General features: G+C 61.3%; 1 protein-coding gene across 6 annotated transcripts in view; it reads left to right on the forward strand.

Annotated features, from left to right (window-relative positions):
- The window catches only part of PRDM15 (PR/SET domain 15), a 60,741-nt gene that overhangs the window by 26,172 nt on the left and 20,509 nt on the right, over positions 1–14,060 (forward strand). For 5 of the 6 annotated variants that reach the window (XM_045084455.1, XM_045084454.1, XM_045084452.1 and 2 more), the window contains 8 exons: positions 4,471–4,572; positions 5,863–6,087; positions 7,202–7,331; positions 7,733–7,843; positions 8,621–8,802; positions 8,938–9,032; positions 9,409–9,496; positions 12,136–12,303. In XM_045084455.1, coding sequence (XP_044940390.1) covers positions 4,471–4,572; positions 5,863–6,087; positions 7,202–7,331; positions 7,733–7,843; positions 8,621–8,802; positions 8,938–9,032; positions 9,409–9,496; positions 12,136–12,303 — 1,101 coding nt within the window. The remainder of the gene's footprint in view (positions 1–4,470; positions 4,573–5,862; positions 6,088–7,201; positions 7,332–7,732; positions 7,844–8,620; positions 8,803–8,937; positions 9,033–9,408; positions 9,497–12,135; positions 12,304–14,060) is intronic. The other variant, XM_045084453.1, reaches the window with a different exon arrangement.

Below are 14,060 nucleotides of genomic sequence, written 5' to 3' on the forward strand. Positions count from 1 at the left end.
CTTGTGACCCGTCCCCCCACCTCGGAGCCTTCCTGGTCGTGCCTGCGCCGGCGTGTGACGAGAAGTGTTCGCAAGGCCGCCCACACCAAGCCCCCCACGAGGGGGCTGCCTCACACCCCTGGAGCCTGAAGGCCAGGACCCGGTGTTGGTGGAGCTGGTTCCTTCTGGAGGCCTCTCCCGGCTTTGGGTGTGGCCAGCAGCCCGTGGCGTTCCGTGGCTGGTAGATGGTGTCAGCCAATCCCTGCCCCTGCCCTCACGTGGCCTTCTCTCCTGGGTCTCTGTGCTCCCTTGGAGGGACGGCGGTCGCTGGATTTCGGGTCCACTCTACTCTGGTATGGCCTCCTCTCATTGACGTCTGCCAAGGTCCCATCCAGAGACTGTGGGCGGATGTGAGTCCCAGGGGCCACTCTAACGCACACTACGGGCTGGGTGGCCGTGGGGGGAGTGTGGAGCCACTGAGGGTGCCCTTGGGGAACATCGGTGGGAGCCGATGGCCAGACGGCCTGCATGCCGGCTCTGGTGGTGTGGAGGGCTGGCTGCCTTCACAGAGATATTTGCAGAGTAAGTCCGGGAGCCTTATGGGGTGGACTTTATTGTGGAGGGGAAGGTCACAGGAAGCGTTTGGAGAGACCCACAGCTTTTCACTCAGCTGCACCCAAGCCCGCCCTTTAGGATTTGCTGAAACCAGGTGCCTGACTTGGCCCTGGGGAGGCACTGATGTGTCCCGCTGGGCCAGGTGTCCCCTCCGAGTGTGGCGCAGCCGGGTGGTGCGGCTGGCCTCACTGGGGCCATGCAGGTGCTCCGGGATTGTCCTGATCTGGCTTTCTCTCGTTCTGGATTCCTTCCGGCCTCAGCAGCTGATGTGCGTGTCCCGGCCCTGGGACCAGCCAGCTGCACACTGGGTTTGTGTTAGTAGAGGCTGACCTTGTCTGCTGTGTCCTGCACGATGTCTTCCCCTGTCACGACTCTCAGGTCACAGTCAGAGCAAGGTTGCCACCCCCTCCCAGAGCTGGGGTTCTGCTTGCTTTCCCTCCGGGACAGCTCTCTAAGCCAGAGCTGCATTTGCAAGGGAGGTTCTAATGGAATTGGTCTGGACTGTGTCGACCCGGACTGCCGCCTCCTTTATTTCCCACAGGCACCGTCCTGGGGAGCCCTGGGGAGCCCTGAGCTGTCTGTCCTTTGTTCTCCTGTGTGTTCCTTCTGAGAACACGGCACACGGTGGGCCATGACATCCCCATCCGCTGGAAGGCACAATCCCCCTAAATGAGTATTGAATGAGGAAAGCAAATAAGCGATAGAAATAACTTTTCATGGTTTTTCACTCTCTTTGGGGGGAAACGGCAAAAAAGTAGCTTGTAGAAATGTAGTAGAAGTTCTCGACTACTGTTGACTAGTGGGCTTCTGGGGTTCCTCACTTCTTACACCTGCTGAATGATGGCTTAGCTCCGGTGGTGCTGGGAACTCCCCAAAGGACATGTGACGTCCACCGCGCATCACTCCAGGCACCGCACCCTGCCTCCGCTGCTCTGTTCTCCCGCCCAGCCCCCTCCCAAAGCCCTGCCGCCCCCTCCCAGGGGCCCCCTCCTGGCCCAATGAAGCCTCTGGAACCCCGCTCCAGCCCTGCCCGCCCTGAGTGGCTGGGGCCCCGCCGAGCAGTATTGGGGGCTCACCTGGCTGAAGCATTTTTATGGGAGCCCACCAGGCCCATGTCTTGGACACTGGAGGAGGGGCCTAGACCTGTGAAGAAGGGCCTGGGCGAGCCAGAGAGCTGTCGTCTGTGTGACTGTGAGTCCCCAGCTCCAGGAGGTCGGGGGAGGGGCTTAACCTCTCCTTCCCAGCGACCGGGCCTCCGGCCTGCACGCCCTTGGGACCCCCGCAGTGGAATGGAGTGGGGGCCTTTTGGGGGCCATCACTGTGCACTGGGCCCCATGGCAGAGGGGCGGAGCAAGCTGAGGGGCCTTAGCGAGCACCACCACATTCTAGAAGAATCATACTGGGGGCCAGCGGGCAAGGAGCGGTCTTCCCATAAGTTACTCAGAGTCTTTCTTGGTGAGCATCAGAACTGGGGAGACTCCTTCATTTCATTCTGTCTCTTTTTCCCATTTGCTTCAGAATACATCTTTGTTCTAGAAATCTAGAAATCAGTTTGCAGATGGCAGACCCAACTTCTCAACATAGCAGAATTGGAGGAACAGACACATCCTCAAAAAAAATAACTTCTGTTTTTTTCTGGGTAGGAGATTGACTTTTCACCTTTTTTCTTGGTTTGACATTGAAGTTGGTTTCCTTAATGTGCACGCGCAGGCCTGCCGACCCGCAGGAGGGACCCGGAAGGCTCAGGTCGCGGCTGTCCTCAGACGTCGTCGTCCGATTTTTAAAAACTACTTCTCTAATGAGAAGGATAAAATTCACACACATCTATAACATTTGGAAAACGATTTTCAATCACTATTTGAATGACTCTTGGTCTTTTTGACTAGTGTTTTATGGTATATTTTAAAAATCGGCGCAGTTGACATACAGTTTGTGCACGAGAAGACTCGGCAGTTCTCGGCTCGCCACTCAGTTTCGATGGAGGCATGCGGTGGCCACAGCCAAGAGAGAGAACATCTCCTCGGCCCGAGGGATCTCACGGTTCCCTAGTGTGGCTTTGCGCTCAGTGCCCTGCAGGCTGCCTTCTGTCCCCGCGGCTGAGCTGTGTCCCTCCTGGTCTCCAGGAAAGCCCCGCGTTTCCCCACAGGCGAGTTCTCCCTCCGTGGACCCTTCTCTTACTTCTGTTTCTGGGCGTACTTGGAACACACCATCCCTCCCCAAGTATCCACGCCCCATGGCTCCCTCTGTGGCTTCTCCTGGGGCCTTGTGGCATTACTGTCACTTTGATGCGTCTCTCGTGTTGGATATTTAGGTGACGGGCCATCAAGAAACGCCTTCTGATGGTTGGCTCATTTTTGTTCTTAAAAATTCTGATCTTTTAGCGACAATTTTTGGAAAAGGAGAGTTCTTCCCTTGATGCGGGGACGGGTCACGACTCGCTGGCTCTCCTGACTGGCCTCAGAGCCTCGTTGAGGAGAAGGGCTTCTTGTGTCCCGTTAGTGTGAATCCCACTCGTGGGGGTGGGGACCTTCCTGCTGGACGTGGCAGCCCCGTGGGACCAGGGGAAGTGGCCCGGGTTCACCGGTCCTTCCAGTAACCCCCTCGTCATCCCTGCCTGAACCCGTCCCGTGCCGGTGTCTCCTCCCCTCCGTCGAGCCACGTCCGCTTGAGAAGGTGCGGGGGAAGCAGGAATTCGGCTCTGGCTCCGGTTCCTCCCTGACCTCGCGCCGACGGTCTTCAGGCGCTGGACTCGGCGGGCGGCGAGGGAGAGCAGAGGACTGGCTGGGCAGTTCCCATCACAAATGTCCCCCTCACCGGCTGAGGAGGACTCAGGAGACGGACACAAACAGTTCTGCATCTCTCCCTTTGTGTCTTTGCAAACTTGCTGCTCGCTGTGGATACAGAAAGAGGCGTGCTTGGTCCCCGCTCAGAACACATGCACAGCTGTGACTTGGGGTGATTTTTTTAAGAATGCAGGAGTTTGCTGAATGCGTGTCCCCCGGAGCGTTGGGTGACGGTCGTGAGTGCCAGCACAGGCTGTGCGGTGGTTGGGTGGGAGCGGTGGCGAGGGCGCGTGGGGCCACCCGACGGGGCCTGGAGAGATGGGCTGGGCCAGGAGGTCATGACCAGAGGCACACTGAGAATGTCCCCAGTTTTTAGGTCCCATGGGAGCCTTAATAATATTTTTGGGAAAGGAGGCTGTTCCCTCTGCACAGCCAGTATCTCCCCCGTCCCAGGAACCCTGCCGCTTGTCTTTGGGGAGTGAGGAAGGGGGACTGAGGGCCATCACAGAGGCCACCTGCCTGGGGTCCCCACTTAAATTCAAATGCAAAGTAAACAGACCTTAAACCTCGGCTCCTCGGGTACACTGGCCACAAGTGGCTGCCACCCCAGACAGCCTGAGTGTTCAAGGCCATCGTGTCATCCCAGAAAGTTCTGGGGGATGACGCTGGCCGGGAGCCGCGGCCACACCAGGCCCAGGGCCCGCTGACGGCCCGTCTCTCGTACAAGCCAGAGAGAGACTGAGGAATTCATTCTGCTCCTTAGGGTGTTTCCTTCTCGAAGTCCTGGGAAGGGACGCGTCCTTCCCACCGGCCCTACTTTGGGAGGGAGGGAGGAGGGGTCGCATTCCTGTGACTGGGACAGACCCCGCAGCGGGGCCGCTCCAGCGCACCTGTCTGTGCTGTCTCCTCGCCTGTGAAACAGGGGAGTCCCTGGGGACCGAAGGTGTCTGTGCGTGAATCCCAGGAGCAGGGCTGAGAGGGGAGCTGTGCTTCCCGCCTGGATGGCACCGGCCCCGGGTGGACAGGCGTGTCCCTGGGCCACAGGCTTCGGGGTCGCGCCCTGTGCATCACGCTTCCCTCTGCTCCTGTGAAGCTGCAGGCACCCCGGAGAGCAGCGCCGCGGTGGAGTCCGAGCCCAGCCAGTGGGTGTGCAAAGTGTGTTCCGCCAGCTTCCTGGAGCTGCAGCTGCTGAACGGTGAGCCTGCGGATGGGGAGGGGTGCGCCGGGGCGTGGGGGGGGGCGGGCTCCGGGGGCGCTGTCGCTTCCTTGTCCTTCTGGACCAGTGGCCTCCACGGCCAGCCAGGAGGGCGTTCCCTGGCCTCGTGCGAGCAGCTCCCTCCCGGGCCGCTGCATAGACCCCACCCGCATCCCCAGAGCCACACGCACGGGAGCGGCCCAGGCCCTCCGGCAGCTGGTGCCGGGACCCCTGGCCTGGTACGAGGCTCCCGCGGGCCTGGCACCAGGGCTCTCGTCCTCTTGCCCTCTGGCTCTGTGCTGGCTCCCGTCTTAACAGTGTGTTCAGCCGGGCGGGCTCCTCACTGGCGGTTCTGCTGTGTGGCCGACCTGCCGAGCCCTTCCTGTGACACATGTCACGTTCTGTTCGCAAACACGTGTTTGCTCTTTCATTTTCTTTCCCTCCCGGGACGCAGCTCCTCGAGGGCACTCGCCCAGCTCGACGGTCCCACGTGTGGAACCAGCAGAAGTCACAGCCCCTTCATGCTGGAGGCCTGGGCTGTGGTGGGGGGCAGAGCCCGGTCCCCGGCCCGATTGTGTGCACAGGCGCCGTCTGTCAGTTCCGGGTCGGTCCCCCCGTCTCGTGGGTCATTCCCCCACCTTGCCCGTGAGCTGAGGTCCAGCCAGTCCGGGCCTTCATTGAGGGGAGCCCGTCTGCTCTTAGCTCTGTACGCACCCCTGCCTCCCTCCTGGGGTTCTGTGGTCTTTTCTTGGGAGACCTTGGAGGGCTTTCTTGACTTGAAAACAAAGCAAAGAATTTTTGCTTTTGTGCAGTGTTTTTTAGATAAATTCATTTATCGTGAGTTGACTATTTCCCAGAGTTTCTCTTCAGAGGCTCCGTTCCGGAGTGAGTGTAGCATGACTTCATCATAAACGCTGGAAACCATGAGTGTAGGGAAGGAAAGGGGCCTGGCCCGCAGCGCCCCGTCCGGAGAGGGCCACGTGCTGTGCCGGGACAGCTTCTGTGTCTTCCTCGCTCGTACTTGTGTGCGCGCTTGTACTTTCTGTAAAACCGTGTGCCTGGGGAACGTGCCTGGCTTCATCGCCTAATTTACCTTTTAAAATAGTCCTGTTTGGTGCAGTGAAAATGCTTATATTTTCAAAAGCAGCAGAAATAAATTTTTATTTGCCCACGAAAGGGCCCACTGTCAGCTGATAAAGGTAAAAACAAAATGGGGGCAGGAGCAGCCGCCGGGGACGCCGGGGACGGGCTGCCTCACTGTCCTTGCGCATCTGCTTCCCTTCCCCGCAGAACACCTGTTGGGTCACTTGGAACAAGCCAAGAGCCTGCCCCCGGCCAGCCAGCACGAAGCAGCGCCCGAGAAGGAACCAGATGTGCCCCGGGGGGAGCCTCCTGCGGTTCCCAAGAGTGTCAGTGCCACCAAAGAGCAGAAGAAAAAGCCTCGAAGGGGAAGAAAACCCAAAGCATCAAAACCTGAGCAGCCTCTAGACATCATAGAAGGCAAGGAGCCGCCAGGTGAGGGAGGGCCTGGGGGAGGAGCCGGCAGGGGAGGGAGGTCCTGGGGGAGGAGCACACAGAGGAGGGAGGTCCTGGGGGAGGAGCCAATGGGGGAGGGAGGGCCTGGGGGAGGAGCCGGCAAGTGGGGGCTGGTCCTGGGGGATGATCTGGCAGGTGCAGGTGGTCCTAGAGGAGCAGCTGGCAGATGGGGGCTGGTTCTGGGGGAGGAGCCTGTAGGGGAGATCCTGGGGAAGGAGCCACCAAGTGAGGGAGGTCCTGGGGGAGGACCCGACAGGGGAGGGTGGTCCTAGGGGAGAAGCCGGCGGGGAGCGGGTCCTGCGCTGAAAGCCTCAGCTGGGGGGAAACTCGGTGCCGAGGCCAGGTCTGGGAGGAAGCCAGCCTTCCCTCCCCCCAAATCTGCTCTCTAGAGCACGAATCCCTGTAACACAGTGGGCGCTGCAAAGCGTGCAGGTTGTGAACAGTGGCCAGGGCTCCACCTGTCACCAGCGCCCCATCAGGACAGGGACGTGGCCATCTCCCCAGACTTACCCACCTTGGCTTGCAGGAGTCAGCCTTGCCTCTCCTGGGGTTTCGCGCGCATCCGTCTCTCCGTGTCCAGGGTCCTGCTCGTGGCACGGAGAACGAGACTTACCCACGCCGGGTTTCTGGCTGCATCTCCTTTGCTGCAGAGCCGGGTCATTGCCGGTGGGAATGTCCCGCCCTCCGCTCCCACAGCACCCGGAGCACCGTGCACGGGCTTGTAGCTGGCTTCCGGGCCGCGACCGGGCTCATTCTCTGTGATGGTTTCCTCAATTGCGTTTGGAGGGACCCTGGCCCACTTTCTTGGGTGTGCAGAGCCCGTGGCCCCTCCATCCTCGCGTGGCCTCTGCCAGCAGCACCTGATACCAGCAGACTCCCGGCGGGGGGGAGTCTCTCGTATTGGGACCAGATAGGACACTGAGTCCTGGGTCCCTTCGCTAGTTCTTCCTCTTTCTCCCTGTGTGTGTGGTTCTTGCAATCCGTGCCTACAACCCTGGCCTGGCCGCGGTCTGCTCTGGAGTGTCCTCTGGGGTTGGTTTTGGTCAGTCCCCTGCCCTGGCAGTGACATGGCCTGTCCCACCCATTCACACAGAGCCAGTGGCCGAGATCGTTACCGAGGTCCCGCCGGACGAGCCCGTGGCCGCAGCACCAGACGACCGCATCATGGAGCTGGTCCTGGGGAAGCTGGCCGCCAGCCCCGGCGACACCGGCTCCGTGCCCAAGTAAGTCCTGTCGCGGTGCTCAGGGTGCCGGTGTGGACAGCGCACCGCCCGACGAGAAGGCACCCCCGGCAGGGAGACTGGCTCCCTCCTTGTGGGGGGACACGGGTGTGCTTGGGAACAGCAGGATCGTTCCCAAACTCAGAACCAGAGTCGTATGTTCTCTGTGAAATGGTTAAAAGCAAAAAAAAAATTTTTTATCCTAGTGAAACCTGCATCACCTAAAATTTTCCATCTTAACCACTTTTAAGTGCCCAGTCCTGCCGCATTAAGTCCTTGCACGTTGCTCTGTGCCCTTCACCCCTGTCCATCTTCCCAGATGGAAACTCTGCCTTCCCCGACACCCCTGCGACCTCTGATTCTGCGACGACAGAGTGCCTTATAGGAGGTCGCTGGGTCCCTAGGTTCCTCGTCCGAGGACAGCTGCCTGGTGTCTGTACTTTTGCGACTGGCTCTCTCACTCAGCTGTCAGACTGGCCCCCCAGGAAGGCCGGACGTTATTGCGTCACAGAGACGTACGTAGGGGCCCTATCTTGTTACCTGTCCCTCCGGCGACGGACACTTGGTTTCCTCTCACGTGTTGGCTGTTGTGAGCAGTGATGCTCACGGCATTTTGTTTTATAAAACAAAAACGGGCTGTGTTTGAATCTGTGTCACTTTCACAATTTGTTCTGTGTTTTTCCTTTCATTTTTGTGAACAAGGAAAATACTTCAGATCCCAGTGCTTATTTTTGGGTACATCTTTGCTGTGACGCTGAATAAGCCAGTGGTAAATTTTCTTTTCTTTTTTGGCCTTTTTTGGCGTGCCTCTTGTAGTTCTCACCACTTGCCTGGTCCCGTTGCTTCTGGAACCCGTGCAGATACAGTGGGGACCAGCGTGCTGTCAGACACGGGCCCCTGTTCTCTGTCTGCCCCCTTCTAGCCATTTCTGTGGCTGACTGTCGGATGGACCTTTCGTAGGGAGCAGAAATCAGGGTCAGAGAAAGGATAAAGCAGGGTAGAGGCCAGACCCCGTGAGAAAAACTGCACAGCTGGGGTTATTCTGGGCGCAGACCGAGCCGTGAGCTTCCTGGCGGCCAGAGTGAAGATGCAGAGTCACCGAGTGGCCTCCCAGACCACACGGACGCCGTTGTACATACACGGTGTCTGTCTCGTCTGGATGCCCGGAGGCGGACACGGCACCCGAGTACCTTCCCTCCCGTCTCGTGTCGCGCGAGGAAGTTTTGGCAGGAGCTCTTTCCGAGATGATGGTGACCTGGGACTTCCTCTCCCGGGGTGCGGTCTGCCCGCAGGTTCCCGCACCATCAGAGCACCACCATCACCCTCAAGAGGAGCCTGATTCTGTCGAGCCGGCACGGCATCCGGAGGAAGCTCGTCAGGCAGCTGGGCGAGCACAGGCGGGTCTACCAGTGCAGCATCTGCAGCAAGGTCTTCCAGAACAGCAGCAACCTGAGCAGGCACGTGCGCTCGCATGGTGAGTCCCGCACGGCCGCGGCCTGCAGACACGCGCTCGTGGATGGGCCGGGGGTGGGGCTGCCGAGGACCCCCCAGATGTGCCCCAGGGACCCAGCTGGAGTTGCGACCCGGCTCGGTGTTGGTCTGCTCGCAGGCGACAAGCTGTTTAAATGTGAGGAATGTGCCAAGCTGTTCAGCCGCAAGGAGAGCCTGAAGCAGCACGTCTCCTACAAGCACAGCAGGAACGAGGTGGGTGGGACCGGCTTCTGGGGCTGGCGAGGGGCGGGCGTGCAGGACGAGCGGGCGGGGGGCAGGGCAGGCTGCCGGGACGAGGAGGAGGCGGGGAGGGCCGGGGGCAGCAGTGGGCAGTGGGCCCCGGGGAGGAGGCAGCAGGGCCCCCGGGCTGGCGTTGGCCCTGCGCTCCCGGAATGGGGCGCGCTTCCTGGGCGCCTGGACGGCAAGAGCGGAAACGGCTCGAGTCCCTAAACCACGTGGGAGAGAAGCGGACAGCGGTGCAGACCGCAGGCTCGCGGAAGGTGCCGGCGTGGGGGGCAGGGGGCACCTGTCGAGGTGGCCCGCCCCCCCTCCCCCGCCCCTCCCGCGCTGACGGTGCTGCTGTCGCCAGGTGGACGGCGAGTACAGGTACCGGTGCGGCACCTGTGAGAAGACCTTCCGCATCGAGAGCGCGCTGGAGTTCCACAACTGCAGGACAGGTGAGCGGGTCCTGCTGGGGCCGCGCGGCCACCGCGGCAGGTAGGACACGCCACCTCGCGTCGGCCGTCTCCCTCTACTGCACTTGTTCAGGATAGCTGCTCCTTGTCCCGAAGGAGACCCGGCTGGAAACTTGCCGTGGGAAGGGGGACGCGCGCCTGCCGCCCTCTCAGTCCCGCCGGGCGGCCGTGTGTGCCCCCACCCGAGGCTGGCGTGAGGTCTGGAGCGGGCAGAGGTGTGTGAGTGTCCTAGGACCCCGGGATTAGGACCTGTGGGGGAGGGGTTCGGAAGGAGAGCTCTGCCTCCCTGCCACCTTCACCGTCTGCTCTCCGCTAGCCGCGATGCCTGGTGGTGGCCCCGACAGCCCAAGGTGGCCGCCCGGCACAGACCAGCTGTGCTGCGAGCCCACTTCTGTCCCCCGTTTGGAGCCTGACTCGCTCGTGTGCTTGGACAGCCTGTGGTTGGTGGCCTCTGTGGGCCAGGCGAGCAGGTCAGGCCCTGTCTGCTTGTGGTCCCACTCCGTCCGGAGAGCCTGGGCCCGGTGGCAGTGGGCATAGAGACCCATCGGCTTGGCCCTCAGTCCCGAACTTCAGTCCTGTTAAGCCGTCTGTGTTGGTTCTTGGCCCCTCCCTCGTCTCTCAGAGACCCCCACGGGCAGCCGGCACCTGCTCCCGGCATCCGCAGCTCCCTAGGTGTGCTCGGGTCTGGGGACTCCTGATGGCCCCACAGCTTGTCTCTTTGCCGCTCCTTGCTCCCGTGATGAGGCTTCTGTGTGGGGCGGGCGCGTCCCGTTTCCCTGAGCTCCCTGCCTGCGCGTCCGCCTCTGTGCCCACGCCGTCCCCCTCCAGCGTCCGTGCCCTCGGCCACCGGGGGAGGAAGACCCACTAGTCCTCTTTGATCTCAGATTCTCTGGGCGCAGAATGAGCGGAGCAGAAGTAGTAAAAGAAGTCAGAGCCGCCACTTGTGCCCGCCAGCTTCTGGTCCTATTAACCGGGCGTGTACCTGTTTTTCGTTATATGGAAAGAGCGGAGCTGCAGTGAGTTACTCTCCAAGGTTAGGAGTTTCAGACGGAAAACAGAATAAACCAGGAAACCGAGGTCCTTTCTGTAACACATCATCTGCGGCCTCATACTTTTCCTCCGCACTCATGTTAAGGGAACGTGTCCTCCGTAGACCATCAAACCGCGGATTTCTGTGATGCAGGCAGGAGCTTTTGGAGATGTTAGACGGATGGGTTGTGCTCAGGCATGTGCTCAGCGGGACCTGTCCCGGAGCTCACCTCGGCGGTCCTCGCGTTGTCCCTGACTGTCTAGGCAGAGCTGGAGAGCAGCACGGGCTCACGCCCAAGCCCTCGGTCACAGCCTGCACCGTCAGCCTCCCGGCCCGCTCGGCTCCCCCAGACATCCACCGCCCCCCTGCAGTCTCCCCACACCCCCACCAGGTCCCCGGTAACAGGCATTTGCTCTTTGTTGCTGCGTTTTGTGGAAACACAGGTACAGACCTCGAGGGCAGGGGGTTGCTGGTGGCAGGTTACAGTTGGGACCGGGCACCGGTCTGTCTTCCTGAGTTGGGGACGTGCCCGCCCCACGACAGGGAAGGCCGCCTGCATGGGGCGGACTGGCCTCCGGCCGCTGAGCCCTCGGGAACGGCTGCAAGCGGGTTCTCCGCCTGCACCTGCTGGTGCTCGTGACAGAGAAGGCCGGAGCCCAAGGACAGCACTGCCCCTTCCCCGGCTCACAGGCCCCGGGACGCGGGCCACCTGCTCAGGGGTGGGGGCTCACCGCAGCTGATAAATGCCAGCCCGGGGTTGGGGGGGCATGAACACGGGGCGGTGTGCGTGTGTGGTTGTACAGGATCGTGAGTGGGGCTTGAGAGGGGGGGGGGCTGTGAGAGTGTGAGGTGTTTGTCGGGGTGTTGGGTGTGTGTGAGTGTGCGGTGTGTGTGGGAGGGTGAGAGTGTGGGTGTGGGGGTGTGGGTGAATGTGGGTGTGTGAGAGTGTGGAATACGTGAGAGTATAGGTGTGTACGTGTGAGTGTGTGTGTGAGAGTGTGTGTGTCAGGTGTGGGTGAGTGTGGGTGTGTGTCTGTTAAGAGGGACCTAGAAGACAGTTGTGTGCCCGGTGGGAGAACCTGGGCATCCGTGCGTGTGGACGGGGACAGGTGGCAGGGAAGGGATGGGCAGGTGGGTCGTGACGGGGCAGGTGGGGCCGGAGCCCGGGGCGGCGGGGGAAGGACCCCACATCCTCTGAGACCAGGGGTCGGGGCCGCAGTTGGGTCCGGTGCAGGGAGAAAGCCGGACCTGTGGTCATTCAGGCCTGGCTCCTCCGGGGACACAGCCCCAGATGCCAAGGAGGCGTGTGCGGCAGGGGCGAGGCAGAGCCAGCGGGGGAGCCAGTGTTACTTCCCTCCGCGAGGACCCGCCGGCTCGGGCCCCTTGTGTGCTCCGCGTGTGGCCCCCAGTGCTCGGCCGAGGGTGGTGGCACCTTTCCCGGGGGGCTCGGCCCCCCCTGCAGCTCGGCCCTCCCCCAGCCCCCCCGGACCCTGGGTCTCGTCGCCGCTCCGCCCCCACGGCCAGGATGCCGATCCCGTCTTGAGCGCTGTTTACCTAAACGTCGCCATGTGTCTGCTTGCTCTCCCGACAGATGACAAGACGTTCCAGTGCGAGATGTGTTTCAGATTCTTCTCCACCAACAGCAACCTCTCCAAGCACAAGAAGAAGCACGGGGACAAGAAGTTCGCCTGCGAGGTCTGCAGCAAAATGTTCTACCGCAAGGACGTCATGCTGGACCACCAGAGGAGGCACCTGGAAGGTGAGCGCCACCGCGCCGGGGGCTCAGGCGGGGCCGGGGGCTTGGCCTCGTGGGGTGCCACCTGCGATGCCGCTGTCCCTCGGGGTTCGGGGAGGCCCAGCCAGTGCCGGCGGGGGGCCGAACGGTGTCTTCGCGGGAACCCCCAGAAACATCCTGGATGTTCCACGCTGAGAAGAGTTAAGAAATCCGGACTCTATTATTACTATTTTTTTAGAAATCCGGACTCTTTTTTTTTTTTTTTTAAAGATTTTATTTATTTATTTGACAGACAGAGATCACAAGTAGGCAGAGAGGCAGACAGAGAGAGAGAGAGGGAAGCAGGCTCCTGCTGAGCAGAGAGCCCGACGCGGGGCTCGATCCCAGGACCCTGGGGTCATGACCTGGGCCGAAGGCAGAGGCTTTAACCCACTGAGCCACCCAGGCGCCCCCTTCTTTTTCTTTTTTTAGGAATCCGGACTCTCTAGGCTTGAGGACTACGCCGTCCTTAAAAGCATTTCTTCAGAGTCTCTCACTCTCTTGAGAAAATGCTTTTGATAGGAGAGAAAGTGGGGAGTAAACAGTGTATGAAATCGGGAGGGGGTGACCTTGCAGCCTCGGGCACAGAGCAGAATGTTCTGGGCAGACGCCACGGCTGGGGCCGTATGTAATTTCCCCCGTGCCCCTCAGGCGCTCTGCGGGCCCCCGATGGCCCCTGCCGTCTGCAGCTGCGGTGCTGGGGAGCCTCCCGTCCGCTGGGGGCTGACAGGAAGCCGGCTGCAGGGGAAGCTGGGGCGGTGGGTTCAGCAGCGGGTGGGGGGAGGGGCCGCACAATGGGGGGCTGAGCTAGGATGGGGCTGGGGGTGGCCGTGCGGGGCAGACGGGAGCCCCGCGTGGGAGGGCGCCCGGGCCGCGGGTGTGAGCCGGGCGTTCCCGCCCAGACTGGCGCGGAGATCTGGCCAGACACCCGCATCTTCGCTGTGCTCGTCCCGGTTAGTCCTCCAAAGCCACGTCCCCCTCGCAGACCAGCCGCAGTAAGCGGCCCTGGCTGACCACAGCACCTTTCTGCAAGAGCTCGAGAGGAGCCATTTGAGAAAGAATTGCAGATGACGTTCGGGCGTGTTGAAAAAGAGAGCAGAGTCGCGTGCAAGGTGTGCCTGGGGCACGCGGCTGTGTGTAGACGCGTATCCCGCCTCTTCCGAGTAAGACGGGTCCATCCTGTAGGAATTTCGCACCCACTTTTCTGCTCGGCTGTCGCCCACGTGGCTTCAAGAAATGCACCTCTTTTCTCTCTGTGACCCTTCGGGTGGGGGGCACCTGGGCCTCTCCTGCTGAACCTGGTGCCCACTTTGTGCCTGCAGGGCCCCGGGCAAGCCCCACTGTGCCTTGGTTCACCCCAGGCTGGTGGGTGGCCGAGCCAGCCCCTGCTGGTGGAGCCCCAAGCCCCGTGTGCCACCTGCCAGCAGTCCTGCCGGGGTCAGCGTCTCCTGACAGGTGGGCACGTGGGCTGCATCTTACAACTGGTTTTGTAAGACCACGTTTGACAGCCAATACGCGAGGCTGATCATTTTCTGCGGGACGAATGGACGGGTCTCGTGGTCCCCCTTCCCATCAGAGCCTAGTCTCAGCCACTGCTTCTGCTCTGGTGCACCTTATGCCGCTGGGAGCCTTTAGGGATGTTGGGTTTTCACGTCCCCTTGACTGGGTGTTCTTAAGTCCAGCCCTGCGGTCCCTCGGTGGGATGCAGGAATGTTCCAGAACGGGTCCACTGGGTAGAAAGG

Source organism: Mustela putorius, unplaced genomic scaffold, assembly GCF_011764305.1.
Source record: "Mustela putorius furo isolate JIRA1106 unplaced genomic scaffold, ASM1176430v1.1 tig00000765_pilon_pilon_pilon, whole genome shotgun sequence".
Lineage (NCBI taxonomy): Eukaryota > Metazoa > Chordata > Mammalia > Carnivora > Mustelidae > Mustela > Mustela putorius.